Genomic DNA, 15,629 nt, shown 5'->3' with positions numbered 1-15,629 from the left:
GGACTTTAGTACCTCACGTACACCAATGGACAGATTATCCAAAATGAAAATAAATAAGGAAACAGAAGCTTTAAATTACACAATAGACCAGATAGATTTAATTGATATTTATAGGACATGCTATCTGAAAACGGCAGATTACACTTTCTTCTCAAGGGTGTATGGAACATTCTCCAGTATAGATCACATCTTGGGGCACAAATCAAGCCTCAGTAAATTTAAGAAAATTGAAATCATATCAAGCATCTTTTCTGACCACAGCACTATGAGATTAGAAATGAACTACATGGGAAAAAAGTAAAAAACACAAACACATGGAGGCTAAACAATACATTACTAAATAACCAAGAGATCACTGAAGAAATCAAAGAGGAAATCAAATAATACCTAGAGACAAATGACAATGAAAACACGACGATCCAAAGCCTATGGGATGCAGCAAAAGCAGTTCTAAGAGGGAAGTTTATAGTTATACAAGCCTATCTCAAGAAACAAGAAAAATCTCAAATAAACAATCTAACCTTACACCTACAGGAACTAGAGAAAGAACAGCAAACAAAACCCAAAGTTAGCAGAAGGAAAGAAATCATAAAGATCAGAGCAGAAAAAAATGAAACAGAAACAAAGAAAACAATAGCAAAGATCAATAAAAGTAAAAGCTGGTTCTTTGAGAAGAGAAACAAAATTGATAAACCATTAGCCAGACTCCTCAAGAAAAAGAGGGAGAGGATTCAAATCAATAAAATTAGAAATGAAAAAGGAGACGTTATAACAGACACTGCAGAAATAGAGAGCATCCTAAGAGACTAATGCAAGCAACCCTATGCCAATAAAATGGACAACCTGGAAGAAATGGACAAATTCTTAGAAAGGTATAACCTTCCAAGACTGAACCAGGAATAGAAAATATGAACAGACCAATCACAAGTAATGGAATGGAAACTGTGATTAAAAATCTTCCAACAAACAGAAGTCCAGGACCAGATGGCTTCACAGGTGAATTCTATCAAACATTTAGAGAACAGATAACACCCATCCTTCACAAACTATTCCAAAAAATTGCAGAGGAAGGAACACTTCCAAACTCATTCTATGAGGCCACCATCACCCTGATACCAAAACCAGACAGAGATACAAAAAAAAAAAAAAAGAAAATTATAGACCAATAGCACTGATGAATATACATGCAAAAATCCTCAACGAAATACTAGCAAACAGAATCCAACAACACATTAAAAGGATCATACACCATGATCAAGTGGGGTGTATCCCAGGAATGCAAGGATTCTTCAATATACACAAATCAATCAATGTGATACATCATATTAACAAATTGAAGAATAAAAACCATATGATCATCTCAATAGATGCAGAAAAAGCTTTTGACAAAATTCAACACCCATTTATGATAAAAACTCCCCACAAAGTGGGCATAGAGGGAACCTACCTCAACATAATAAAGGCCATACATGACAAACCCACAGCAAATATCATTCTCAATGGTGAAAAACTGAAAGCATTTCCTCTAAGATCAGGTACAAGACAAGGATGTCCACTCTCACCACTATTATTCAACATAGTTTTGGAAGTCCTAGCCACGGCAATCAGAGAAGAAAAAGAAATAAAAGGAATACAAATTGGAAAAGAAGAAGTAAAACTGTCACTGTTTGCAGATGACATGATACTATACATAGAGAATCCTAAAAATGCCACCAGAAAACTACTAGAGCTGATCAATGAATTTGGTGAAGTTGCAGGGTACAAAATTAATGCACAGAAATCTCTTGCATTCCTATACACTAATGATGAAAAATCTGAAAGAGAAATTAAGGAAACACTCCTATTTGCCATTGCAACAAAAAGAATAAAATACCTAGGAATAAACCTACCTAGGGAGACAAAAGACCTGTATGCAGAAAACTATAAGACACTGATGAAAGAAATTAAAGATGATACCAACAGGTGGAGAGATATACCATGTTCTTGGATTGGAAGAATCAACATTGTGAAAATGACTCTACTACGCAAAGCAATCTACAGATTCAATGCAATCCCTATCAAATTACCAATGGCATTTTTTACAGAACTAGAACAATCTTAAAATTTGTATTGAGACACAAAAGACCTCAAATAGCCAAAGAAGTATTGAGGGAAAAAAACGGAGCTGCAGGAATCAGACTCCCTGACTTCAGACTATACTATAAAGCTACAGTAATCAAGACAATATGGTCCTGACACAAAAACAGAAACACAGATCAATGGAACAAGATAGAAAGCTCAGAGGTAAACTCACGCACCTATGGTCAACTAATCTATGACAAAGGAGGCAAGGATATACAATGGAGAAAAGACAGTCTCTTCAATAAGTGGTGCTGGGAAAACTGGACAGCTACATGTAAAAGAATGAAATTAGAACACTCCCTAACACCATACACAAAAATAAAATCAAAATGGATTCGAGACCTAAATGTAAGAGCAGACACTATAAAAGTCTTAGAGGAAAACATAGCAAGAACACTCTTTGACATAAATCACAGCAAGATCTTTTTTGATCCACCTCCTAGAGTAATGGAAATAAAAACGAGAATAAACACATAGGACCTAATGAAACTTCAAAGCTTTTGCACAGCAAAGGAACCCATAAACAAGAAAAGACAACCCTCAGGATGGGAGAAAATATTTGCAAACAAATCAATGGACAAAAGATTAATCTCCAAAATATATAAACAGCTCATGCAGCTCAATATTAAAGAAACAAACAACACAATCCAAAAATGGTCAGGAGACCTAAATAGACAGTTCTCCAAAGACATACAGATGGCCAAGAAGCACATGAAAAGCTGCTCAACATCACTAATTATTAGAGAAATGCAAATCAAAACTGCAATGAGGTATCACCTCACACCAGTTAGAATGGGCATCATCAGAAAATCTACAAACAACAAATGCTGGAGAGGGTGTGGAGAAAAGGGAACCCTCTTGCCCTGTTGGTAGGAATGTAAATTGATACAGCCACTATGGAGAACAGTATGGAGGCTCCTTAAGAAACTAAAAATAGAACTACCATATGACCCAGCAATCCCACTACTGGGCATATTCCGAGAGAAAACCATAATTCAAAAAGACATGTGCACCCCAATGTTCATTGCAGCACTATTTACAATAGCCAGGTCATGGAAGCAGCCTAAATGCCCATCGACAGACAAATGGATAAAGAAGTTGTGGTACATATATACAATGGAATATTACTCAGCCATAAAAAGGAATGAAATTGGGTCATGTGTTGAGACGTGGATGGATCTAGAGACTATCATACAGAGTGAAGTAAGCCAGAAAGAGAAAAACAAATATTGTATATTAACGCATGTATGGGAACGTAGAAAACCGGTTCATCTGTACCATTTTTCAGGGCAGAAGTTGAGAGACAGATGTAGAGAGAAAACATATGGACACCAAGGGGGGAAAGCCGCGGGTGGGTGGGGGGATTGTGGTGTGATGAATTGGGCGATTGGAATTGACATGTATACACTGATGTGTATAAAATTGATGACTAATAATAACCTGCTGTATAGAAAAATAAATAAAATAAAATTCAAATATTAAAAAAAAAGAAAACCCCACACACTTTCAATATTTGGTTTTGTTTTCCAAAAAATTTGAAAACAAAAACCACGTATTCAATTTAACAAACAATTATTGAGCTTTGTTCTTAAGTATACAAAGATGAATAAAACACAGTCCCTTACTTTCAGGAACACACAGCTTTACAGGAAAAGCAAGCAAGCTAACCAATAATTGCTTTAATATGTTATTCAATGGTAGAAAAATAGAAATAGGTATACGGTACCAAAGTAGTCAAGGGAATAGAGTGATTTAGACTCCATTATACAATCATTTCTATCGAAATTAATGAAGGCCTTATCAAATAAACAAGTCTAAAAAACTTATAAATGATGCTAGTCAGAGAAGAAAGGAGGGATGTTCCCGGCAGTGACAGAGAAGCATAAAGCAACACGATATGTTTGAGAGAGCAGAAATGACTCAGTATGACTGGACTGTAATGTGCGAGGAAACTAATAGTTGGAGATAAGTCTGAAGAATTAGGCAGGAACTAATTATGATAAGCACTGAATACTTCGCTGGGAGAAATATTACTCTGGACTAAAGGATGAATTTGATAAGAATAAGACCAGAGGCAGGAAGACCATTGTAGGAATATATGAGAGATGATTAGGGCCAGTGGGATAGGGCAGAGCAGAAGTAGTAAGTTTAAGAAGCACTCAGAACTGACAGAGCATGGGAGTGGTGTGTGACAGGAGGAGAATGAGATCTAGAAAGACTACAGAATGTTGGCTTGGGCAAATGCTGATGCTCCCAACCAAAGTAGAGAATATAGGAGGAAAAAGAGATTTGAGACAGAAGTTGGGAAGTTCAGTACTAGGCATATGTGTACAGAGAGCATTCATCCAAGTGAAAATGCCCAGTGTCAAGTTGGGTATATGGGTCTGGACCTCAGCAGAGAGGTCTGAGCCTGAGACACTGGGGAGCCATCAGTATTCAGGTAATAAACTAAGAGAGTGGATGAGACTATTTGAGAAAACACAGAGGGAGAGGAGAAGGAGTCAAAGACAGGGTCTTGAGAGACAGTGATATTTTAGGGAGCAGGCAAAGGAAAAAAGCAAAGAAGATATTATAAGAGGTTAAAAAAAAAAAAAGCAAGAAAAGGAAAACCAACAGAAAATGAAGCCATGGATGAGTTTCAAAGAAAAATTATGAATGATGTCAAATACTACAGAGTGGGTCACAAAAATGAAGACTTAAAGTATCCTTCTGGAGGTAGCAATTGATGTCAGTGGTATCAATTACTAGGTCAATTTATAAAGTGTGGGACAGAAGCCAGAATGCAAAAGGTTATGGAGTGAACAGGAGGTGAAGAAGCAGAGAAAGAAGAATAAGATACTCTTTAGAGAAGTACTTATGAGGGAGAAAACATTAATTAGCAAGAGGGAAAAGTAGTTAAAAGAGATTTTTAACGGGATATTAGTGATGACACTAGTGCCTCCTCACCGGACTGTTAAGAAGACTAAAAAATTTATAATTGTAAAGCGGCCATGTAAGCTTGTTGAAGAATAATTGATTAAAGCAATATCCTAAGGAGAAGAGAGGAAATGGGGCCAAGTGCATAGGCAGAAAGACTAAACCTTAAACAGGAAGAAGTACCACCCTACCCACTAAGTCTTAAGGAGAGCCTGAGTGTGAATATTGCTCATTTTAAAGGGGTAGAGATAGGAAATTGAGAAAAAGGTGATATCCTGAGAAGGAGGGTCTTATAGTCCAGGGAAAGAGCTTGAAGAGTACAGTAAAATCTGGAATATATGCTGAGAAAAACAGAACAAGTTCAAACAAACAAAAAAAAACTGATAGGGAACACAGTGGACTCAATCAAGATTGATAACCACAATAGATTGGTGGTTTCAATCAGAATGGTCAGGTTATTTTCTCCAAACACCCCAGCCACCTCATGCAGAGATAGTAAAGATTGGTCAGTTTATGTTCATAAAGTACTTGGGAAAAAATATGATGAAAGAATGACTGAATATAAATTGAAAAATATCAATACAACTCATCTCATGTGCATATTTGATATCTTCAACATCTCTCCATGAAGTAAGTTTTTTGGTTGACATTATAATTCCTTTTAACTCCATTTTATCCAAGTAATCTTCAAAGTACTTTATAAACTTAACTGTTACACCAACACATAAGTTACATCTATATTTGTATGTGCAGATTTCTTCACTCCAAAAAAACGTAGTCATGTGCAGAAAATGAAAAACATGTTACCCAATTTAAACTTCAGTAAGCTGTTAAGAAAGAAAGCCTATAATTATCCAAGTCAGAATTTAGCCAAGACGTCAACAGAAAGTAGGAAAGAACAAAGCTTGTTAAAGTTATAATCTAACTCTGCATCTATTAATTCCCCTGCTTCTTCAGAAAACTGTGTTATGGGGTACTAGTGCTTGTAGCAAAAACATGCAACAAATATGGTAACACAGAAAAGTAACTTTCGAAGAGCCTTATATTCAAAATGACAAAATCTATAGTAAGATTAAAAAATTATTTAAAATACCATTACAAAGCATAACACACTTTAATAAAATACCTCCTGAGATGGAAACAGTTAATATGGTTATATTTGGGGAGACAGATGATTCACCTTAAAAAAATCAAAACAAAACAAAAAACTACTATTCACCTCCATGCATAATGAAGGGAATGGACTGAATGCCCTAAAGCCATCTAAGCCATTCCATCTATTAATTCTAAATATTAACAAATTTATGAAAAAGAGCTGTTTTAAAAACTCAGTATCAGTAATATTAAATATAACTTAATTTCACATACAATCACACCTACTATGCAAGTAAATAAAAATCCTACCTGCTTGTTATAATCTCTCAGTCCACTTTCCATCACTGCTAACTTTTCTTGTAACTGGTAGACTTCTTGCTGAAGTTCTTGAATTCTGAAACACATTTATAACTAATGTCAATATACTTTTGTTAAGAAATACAAAATAACAAGAAATTAAACTACATGCCTTCTCTTAAAAACCCTCTACTTTTTGTTTCTCAGTGAGGTAGGAGGTGCTGTGCCAAAGGGTTCCGAAGCCACGGCATAGAGTACATCATCTTGCAGATTTAATTTTCCAAGAATAGATAAAAAATTGAGTGGTAAATAATTTGAAACTCAGATACATTATGCCTACTACTGCATTTTAATCCTCAGGACAACTCTTCCAGGTACTGTTGCCAATTCTCAGGTTCAGGGAACTAAGCGTCTAGTCCAAAATTCACAATATTATAAAGTGAAATAAGGGATCCTACATGACCCTGTATTTTCTAATGAACTATCCTGCAATCCTAGAAAAAAGAAAAATATTGAGAAATACTACCACTTTCCAAGTAACTACAGTAAAAAACCTACTCCTTTCCAGAACTCCTTAATTCTAAGAGAAACAAGATTTGTCTAAATTATCTGAATTCTGCAACTGCCCAAATGTATTTGTTTTACATCAAACTTTGCCACGCATTAACATAAATATGACACAACCACTTTCATACCGGAAAAATAAAGCCTGAAGCCAGGTCTGCTTTTAAGAGAGGGGCTTCCCTGGCGGCGCAGTGGTTGAGAGTCAGCCTGCCGATGCAGGGGACACGGGTCCATGGCCTGGTCCAGGAAGATCCCACATGCCACAGAGTGGCTGGGCCCGTGAAGCCATGGCCGCTGAGCCTGCACATCCGGAGTCTGTGCTCCACAACGGGAGAGGCCACAGCAGTGAGAGGCCCGCATACCGCAAAAAAAAAAAAAAAAAAAAAGAGATTTTCCATGGAGTAGGGGTGAGTAAGGCTAAACACTGCTCGTCCCTGCCATTACTGGAACCAACATTTCCTACCAATCTAGGTGTAGGAGAGGAGTATGTATGCAACCACACTTACATATGCACGAGTGACTCTGAATACAGTTAAATGTGCACATGCAAATTAAAACAAACAAGATAATCAAGAGACTAATGCTACCTATGGTTTGATAGAAAAGAAGAATGAAGAAGAACATTAAGGTGAAAGAAAAAGACAGAAAATGATAACACATGTAGCCCCCAAAAACTTCTTGCATAATACTAACACACTAAGTCCTAGATTATAACTGTACCATAAAAACAAAACACGAGATATTTCATGGGTAAGGTCAGATAACTATATAAATACAGGTACATAATACTGTGTGAGATGAACTGAGCTAAAAGATCCTAATTGGTCCCTCAATGTCTTTTTTTTTTTTTGCTATATTGAGATTAATAAAGTAGAAAACTCCCCCATATTCTCTGCATAATCTACAAAGTAAAAAGCTAACTGCACTAACCATTTCCACTAGTGTGTTCTGTACTTTAAACTGTTTCTACAGCTAAGACCACAGAGGCTGTCACTAGTGCTCTCTCACTCCTCTGTACCTCTTATAATTTTCTTAATGGCATTTTGTGTATTCCTTTGTCTCATCTTTATTATACTGGGTTATAAGCTTCTCAAAAGCTGCAACACCACCTTATTCATCTTTACATCCCCAGAACAGTTACATAGTGCCTTTTCCAGAGAACTTAATGAAGTTTTAATTAAAACAATTTATATCTGATTCCAATTTAAGGAAATATCAACATATACAGTTAGAGAATCATGAAGCAGAATTTCAAAGCCAGTTACAAGTCTACTCATGTCTACTGGTATTTGACAAAAATCTGAAGTAATAAGGAGTCTGTAAAAGATTTACTGGGTGATGAAACTAAATGTCAAAGCAACTCTACTGAAATAGGCTCTAGATGGCACTAAATTGTTTTAAATCAAATATGGACAGAAACATCAGATATATGATCTCTTTGAAATCAAAAGTTTCAAAACAAGTAAAAACCTTCTATATTCAGAATACACTCAGAAAGCATTTACTGAGTGCTTGTGCAAAGTTCTGTGCTAGGCACCAGAGATACGCTAGTTAAGAAGACAGAAGCCCTACTATGAAGAGACTGAAGGGGAACCAAGTGATCAATTAACTGAAGCCAACAAAGAATTATTTAATGCACCTGTTATCAGCCACTTGCAGGAGGTCTGCAATGTAAGGGTCATCTGGCTGAGGAACTGGGTAACAACTGACTTCAGAAGGAGGGACTGGTTCATCAATTTGCATACGCTGGCGCCTGAAAGCAATACTTCTTTTCTTGCCACCTAAAAAAAGCAAATGTGTATTTCAAAAAAAAAAATTAAAAACAAAACAAAACACTGTCTTAGAATTAAATATTTCAGAAGGTTAGCCTTTTAGTTATAAAGTGTGTCTCTAGCTCATATTACATACTGATAAAATGTTTTCTCCCTTATATATAAATACCCACCTGATCTTTAAACAATGCATTCCTAAAAACCTCAACAAGATATGGTTATAAAACAAGCTTTATTTTCTGCATGCTTGGTACATATGCCCAGATTTAATCCGTTCCTCCAAGAGATGACCAGACTTCGGCAAGATGAAAGTTGAGTGTGCCTTGTGGTATTCGCTATTATGAGCTCAAGAAATCATCACCAGCAGAAAACTGTCAAACGAGGAGCTTAAGGTAGTGATAACTAAAATAAACATGCTTATTAAGCAATGCCAAAGGAGAAGATAACTGAAACTTTAAGAAGCCAAATTAGTATATAGTGGAAAGTATACCCTGAATTAGTATAATTTCTTAATTAGTAAATTGTCTCAATTATCCTTAAAACTAGCAGGAGTAATTTATTTTTATGGTTAGATATATCCTGCCTTGGTCCAAGCCATATGGATAATTTACCTTTTCCAGTATCTGGCCAAGATTAGACATGTACTTGAAAAACTAATCGACCCTCACAAAGAACAAACATAACTCTCAACTTTGTCTTCATTAGAATCCTAACAAATTTCTTATACTCCTAATCTTTTGTTTTGAGGATGAAGAAACTGGGTCAAAAGTATTTAAATGACCTGCTTGTATACACACCTGAACAGGTAAACCATTTTCTTCTTCCCTTATCTCCTGGTTTTCCTCCTTGGTTGCTCCTCAGTTTCTTTCAAAGACCCTCTTCTTCCACCTGTGCCTTAAATGCCAATTTTCCTAGGGTCTGTCTTTGGTTCTCCTCTCTTTCCAGTCTACATAATCTTACTAGATAATTCCTACCACATTCAGAGCTTCAATTCTCATGATATTCCAATGATTCCCAAATGTGAATCTCCATCTGGGATCATACTGCTGAGAACAGTATACACTGTATACTAGAAATCTCAGTGTGAATGTCCTGTAGGTATAACATACTCAACACACCCTTTGTGGAGGGTGGACTCCTGTTCTGCTTTCCACATTCTCTACCTTAAGAAATATTACCATCGTCCACCCACTCATTCCCTTCAAACAGAAATTTAGGAATTCCTCTACTTCCCAAGTCTACCATATTCAGTCACTAAATTTTAGAGATTACACCTCCTAAATCTCTCTTGAATCTGTCCCACTCTTTTCTCAGAGAATCCTTTTTTGTTTTCTTAATCTTCTAGGTACTTCTGAGATCTTCTCCCACATTTCTCCATCTTTTCTGCCTTTGGCTCATGGTCCACCCTCTCCAACTCACTTCCTGCCATTTCAAATCCCACTGATTCCTCCCCGACCCTGACCCCTCGGTTCACAATTCCTCAACTCTCATGAGTCTCCTCTTCACTCAGCTATAGGCCCACAATAACATGATTACGCCTGGACTTTGTCACTGGTTAGAACTGTGCCAGTGCCCAGATCTTCAACTCTCTTCTGATGGCAATCTTCATTCTGACCAAATTACTTCAGTCTCTACCTAGTCTCATAATTCAGCACTTTCCTACACCTCACTTACTTCCATAATCTTAATCCCATGGTTTAGACATCTCAATGATCTGGTTACTAGTACTGGAGATTGTTCCACTGACTTTATGACCAGACAACCACCAACTCTGCATATACCCCATCATTTCTTTTTTCTTGCTTGAGAACTACTGAGCATAAAGCTAAAAAGAGTAAAATAGGGCTTCCCTGGTGGCGCAGTGGTTGAGGGTCCGCCTGTTGATGCAGGGGACGCGGGTTCATGCCCTGGTCTGGGAGGATCCCGCATGCCGCGGAGTGGCTGGGCCCGTGAGCCATGGCCGCTGGGCCTGCGCGTCCGGAGCCTGTGCTCCGCGGCAGGAGAGGCCACAGCAGTGAGAGGCCCGCGTACCGCAAAAAAAAAAAAAAAAAAAACAGAGTAAAACTAAGAAATAAGAAAGTACATCATTTCCAAATTCTTTAATGAGTATGAATTACTTTTATAACTGAAATAATAATAATGATAAAAATAATAGAAAAAAGAATTTAAATTAATGATTAAGGAAATAAAACTCTGGGCACTGAAGCCAGACTACTTGTATCTAAGAAGTTATTATTACATAAATTTCTAAGCACATGTATAGAATATAAGCTGGATCTTCAGAAATAAATTTAAAAGTTTTTGTGACTAGCCAAGTACATCTTTTCAAATACTAAAGTCTAAGCATGAAAATCCAAAGTCCCATTTCAGTCAACAGTTCTAATATCTTTAAAATATTACATACGTACAATTTGTTTTGAGAGGGAACAGACTCACCTGGAGTTTGTACTATAGCTTGCAAATTCTTTTCTTGAAGTTGTTGAATTTTTTCATTCTTAGCTTTACTCTCTTTCTCCAAAAGTTTGAGTTTATGAACATATTGATTATTTAGAAATTTCAGATCAGCTGTTTCACGTGCACACTTTTTCAATGTGGTTTTCAACTCTTAAAATGAAAAAGATTCAAAGAGTATTTTACAATCTAGAAATTCTTCCATTTCACAAAATACAAAAAGTCATAGTAATTTGAAAGGCTCCACCTGATTCTCATGTATGCTTTGTTAGAAAGGCTATACCTTTTCTACCACTATTAACAAACTGCAAATAAGTCACTAAGCACAAAAAGGAATTATATTTTTCTTCTGTGGTATGAGCCTAATATAAATCATGACTTTTGATCCAGTAAATTGAATATGAAGCTAAGGGATTATGAATTCATGCCAGGTATCAGACAGGGCTTCCTATTGAATATGAGAAGATTTTATAATAAGTTAGCCATATAATTACCCTTTGCCCAGTACCTTTGAAATCATTCTAATTCTACCTTCCAGATCAAAGACGGGATATTAAAGAATCAGAACGACAGATACATGGCTTTCTCTCAGTTAAGAGAAAAACAAAAGTTATTTCAAGAACATTTCTTCAGTTCCAGCATTTAATATTTTCTACAGCAATTTTTTTAAAAATTAATTAATTAATTTATTTATGGCTGCGTTGGGTCTTTGTTGCCATGTGCGGGCTTTTCTCTAGTTGCAGCGTGCGGGGGCTACTCTTTGTTGCGGTGCGCGGGCTTCTTCTGTTGCACAGCATGGACTCTAGGCACACAGGCTTCAGCAGTTGCGGCACATGGGCTTCAGTAGTTGTGGCACATGGGTTCAGTAGTTGTGGTGCACGGGCTTAGTTGCTCTGCAGCATGTGAGATCTTCCCGGACCAGGGCTCAAACCCATGTCCCCTGCATTGGCAAGTGGATTCTTAACCACTGTGCCACCAGGGAGGGCCCTCTACAGCAATTTTAATTCTAAAAATTTAATCCACATAAAGTAAAAATGAATACAGTTATGGAATGCAAATTTACTTTCCTTCTTGGAAACTCTTCAACACACCCTACAATATTTCAAGAGGTGTCAATAGGATGACTATCACATTTTCTAATCAACAGTTTTAAAGGCAGACTAGCCTTTCTTACATATAAAATAAAAAGAGCAAAAATATTGCATTTTAAAAATCACAAAATTTGGGCTTCCCTGGTGGTGCAGTGGTTGAGAGTCCGCCTGCCGATGCAGGGGACGTGGGTTCGTGGCCCGGTCCGGGAAGATCCCACATGCGGCAGAGCGGCTGGGCCCATGAGCCATGGCTGCTGAGCCTGTGCGTCCAGAGCCTGTGCTCCGCAACGGGAGAGGCCACAACAGTGAGAGGCCCACGTATCGCAAAAAAAAAAAAAAAAAATCACAATATTTTACCTTTAATGTGTTGGCCTGATTGTTCTCTCAGTTTCATTAATTCCAGGTATAATTCATTATTTTCCTTACTCAATTTTGCATTTTCAAGTTTATAAGGTTCCAATACAAAATCAAAATTGGCACTTTCTTTTTCAGCTTTCACAGCAGATAATTTTGATTTCCGAAGACTTTCTGTTGTATGAACTAGATCACTAATATTCAAGAACAGAAAATGTAAATACAAGGAAACATTCCATTAACTTTTAATAACTAAATACATATTTGTAAAAAGACTTAAAATAAATGTTAATGTTAAGTGAGCTCAAATCTAAAAACAAACAAACAAAAACAAACACTAGGAGTCTTTCAAGGTACCAGAAAGTACTCAAAAACTTCTCAAAACAGGAGAGACTTCCGGGAAGATGGCGGAAGAGTAAGACGCGGAGATCACCTTCCTCCCCACAGATACACCAGAAATACATCTACGCGTGGAACAACTCCTACGGAGCACCTACTGAACGCTGGCAGAAGACCTCAGACCTCCCAAAAGGCAAGGAACCCCCCACGTACCTGGTTAGGGCAAAAGAAAAAACTAAACAGAGACAAAAGGATAGGGACGGGTCCTGCACCAGCGGGAGAGAGCTGTGAAGGAGGAAAAGTGTCCACACACTAGGAAGCCCCTTCGCGGGTGGAGACTTCGGGAGGCGGAGTGGGGGAGCTTGGGAGCCGCGGAGGAGAGCACAGCAGCAGGGGTGCGGAGGGCAAAGCGGACAGATTCCAGCGCAGAGGATCAGGCCGACCGGAACTCGCCAGCCGAGAGGCTTGTCTGCTCGCCCGCCAGGGCGGGCGGGACTGGGAGCTGAGGCTCCGGCTTTTGTCGGAGCGCCAGGAGAGGACTGCGGTTGGCGGCGTGAACACAGCCTGCAGGGCGTTAGTGCACCGCGGCTAGCCGGGAGAGAGTCCGGGGAAAAGTCTGGACCTGCCGAAGAGGCAAGAGCCTTTTACGTCCCTCTTTGTTTCCTGATGCACGAGGAGAGGGGATTAAGAACGCTGCTTGACAGAGCTCCAGGGACGGGCGCTAGCCGCGGCTAGAAGTGCGGAGCCCAGAGACAGACATGAGACGCTAGGGCCGCTGCTGCCGCCACCAGGAGGCCTGTGTGCGAACACAGGTCACTGGCCACACGCCCTTCCGGGGAGCCTGTGCAGCCCGCCACTGCCGGGGTCCCGGGATCCAGGGACAACTCCCCCGTGAGAACGCACGGCGCGCCTCAGGCTGCAACGTCACGCTGGCCTCTGCCGCCGCAGGCCCGCCCCACACTCCGTGACCCTCCCTACCCCCCGGCCTGAGTGAGCCAGAGCCTCCGAATCAGCGGCTCCTTTAACCCCGTCCTGTCTGAGCAAAGAACAGACGCCCTCCGGCGACCTACACGCACAGGCGGGGCCAAATCCAAAGCTGAGCCCCTGGAAACTGTGAGAACAAAGAAGAGAAAGGGAAATCTCTCCCAGCAGCCTCAGAAGCAGCGGATTAAAGCTCCACAATCAACTTGATATACCCTGCATCTGTGGAATACCTGACTAGACAACGAATCATCCCAAATTAAGAAGCCCTGTGGATGAAAGGCTCTTGGGGCTGCAGCCAGGAGTCAGTGCTGTGCCTCTGAGGTGGGAGAACCAACTTCAGGACACTGGTCCACAAGAGGCCTCCCAGCTGCACATAATATCAAACAGCAAAAATCTCCGAGAGAGCTCCATTTCAACGCCAGCACCCAGCTTCACTCAACGACCAGCAAGCTACAGGGCTGGACATCCTATGCCAAACAACGAGCAAGACAGGAACACAACCCCACCCATTAGCAGAGAGGCTGCCCAAAATCATAATAAGTCTACAGACACCCCAAAACACATCACCAGACGTGGACCTGCCCACCAGAAAGACAAGATCCAGCCTCATCCACCAGAACACAGGCCCTAGTCCCCTCCACCAGGAAGCCTACACAACCCACTGAACCAACCTTAGCCACTGGGGACAGACACAAAAAACAACAGGAACTACGAACCTTCAGCCTGCAAAAAAGGAGACCCCAAACACAGTAAGATAAGCAAAATGAAAAGACAGAAAAACACACAGCAGATGAAGGAGCAAGATAAAAACCCACCAGACCTAACAAATGAAGAGGAAATAGGCAGTCTACCTGAAAAAGAATTCAGAATAATGATAGTAAGGTTGATCCGAAATCTTGGAGATAGAATGGACAACAGAATGGACAAAATGCAAGAATCAGTTAACAAGGACCTAGAAGAACTAAAGATGAAACAAGCAATGATGAACAACACAATAAATGAAATTAAAAGTACTCTAGATGGGATCAATAGCAGAATAACTGAGGCAGAAGAACAGATAAGTGACCTGGAAGATAAAATAGTGGAAATAACTAATGCAGAGCAGAATAAAGAAAAAAGAATGAAAAGAACTGAGGACAGTCTCAGAGACCTCTGGGACAACATTAAACGCACCAACATTCGAATTATAGGGGTTCCAGAAGAAGAAGAGAAAAAGAAAGGGACTGAGAAAATATTTGAAGAGATTATAGTTGAAAACTTCCCTAATATGGGAAAGGAAATAGTTAATCAAGTCCAGGAAGCACAGAGAGTCCCATACAGGATAAATCCAAGGAGAAATATGCCAAGACACATATTAATCAAACTGTCAAAAATTAAATACAAAGAAAACATATTAAAAGCAGCAAGGGAAAAACAACAAATAACACACAAGGGAATCCCCATAAGGTTAACAGCTGATCTCTCAGCAGAAACCCTACAAGCCAGAAGGGAGTGGCAGGACATACTGAAAGTGATGAAGGAGAAAAACCTGCAGCCAAGACTACTCTACCCAGCAAGGATCTCATTCAGATTTGATGGAGAAATTAAAACCTTTACAGACAAGCAAAAGCTGAGAGAGTTCAGCACCACCAAACCAGCTTTACAA

General features: G+C 39.1%; 1 protein-coding gene across 6 annotated transcripts in view; it reads right to left on the bottom strand.

Annotated features, from left to right (window-relative positions):
- CEP135 (centrosomal protein 135) overlaps positions 1 to 15,629 on the bottom strand; it is a 93,250-nt gene that overhangs the window by 67,400 nt on the left and 10,221 nt on the right. For all 6 annotated transcript variants that reach the window (XM_067736075.1, XM_067736074.1, XM_067736071.1 and 3 more), the window contains exons 3-6: positions 12,665 to 12,855; positions 11,202 to 11,369; positions 8,633 to 8,774; positions 6,442 to 6,526 (exon numbers count right to left, since the gene is read on the bottom strand). In XM_067736075.1, coding sequence (XP_067592176.1) covers positions 6,442 to 6,526; positions 8,633 to 8,774; positions 11,202 to 11,369; positions 12,665 to 12,855 — 586 coding nt within the window. The remainder of the gene's footprint in view (positions 1 to 6,441; positions 6,527 to 8,632; positions 8,775 to 11,201; positions 11,370 to 12,664; positions 12,856 to 15,629) is intronic.

Source organism: Pseudorca crassidens, chromosome 4 (genome assembly GCF_039906515.1).
Source record: "Pseudorca crassidens isolate mPseCra1 chromosome 4, mPseCra1.hap1, whole genome shotgun sequence".
NCBI classification, from domain to species: Eukaryota; Metazoa; Chordata; class Mammalia; order Artiodactyla; family Delphinidae; genus Pseudorca; species Pseudorca crassidens.
This window is presented reverse-complemented; position numbering and strand designations above follow the sequence as displayed.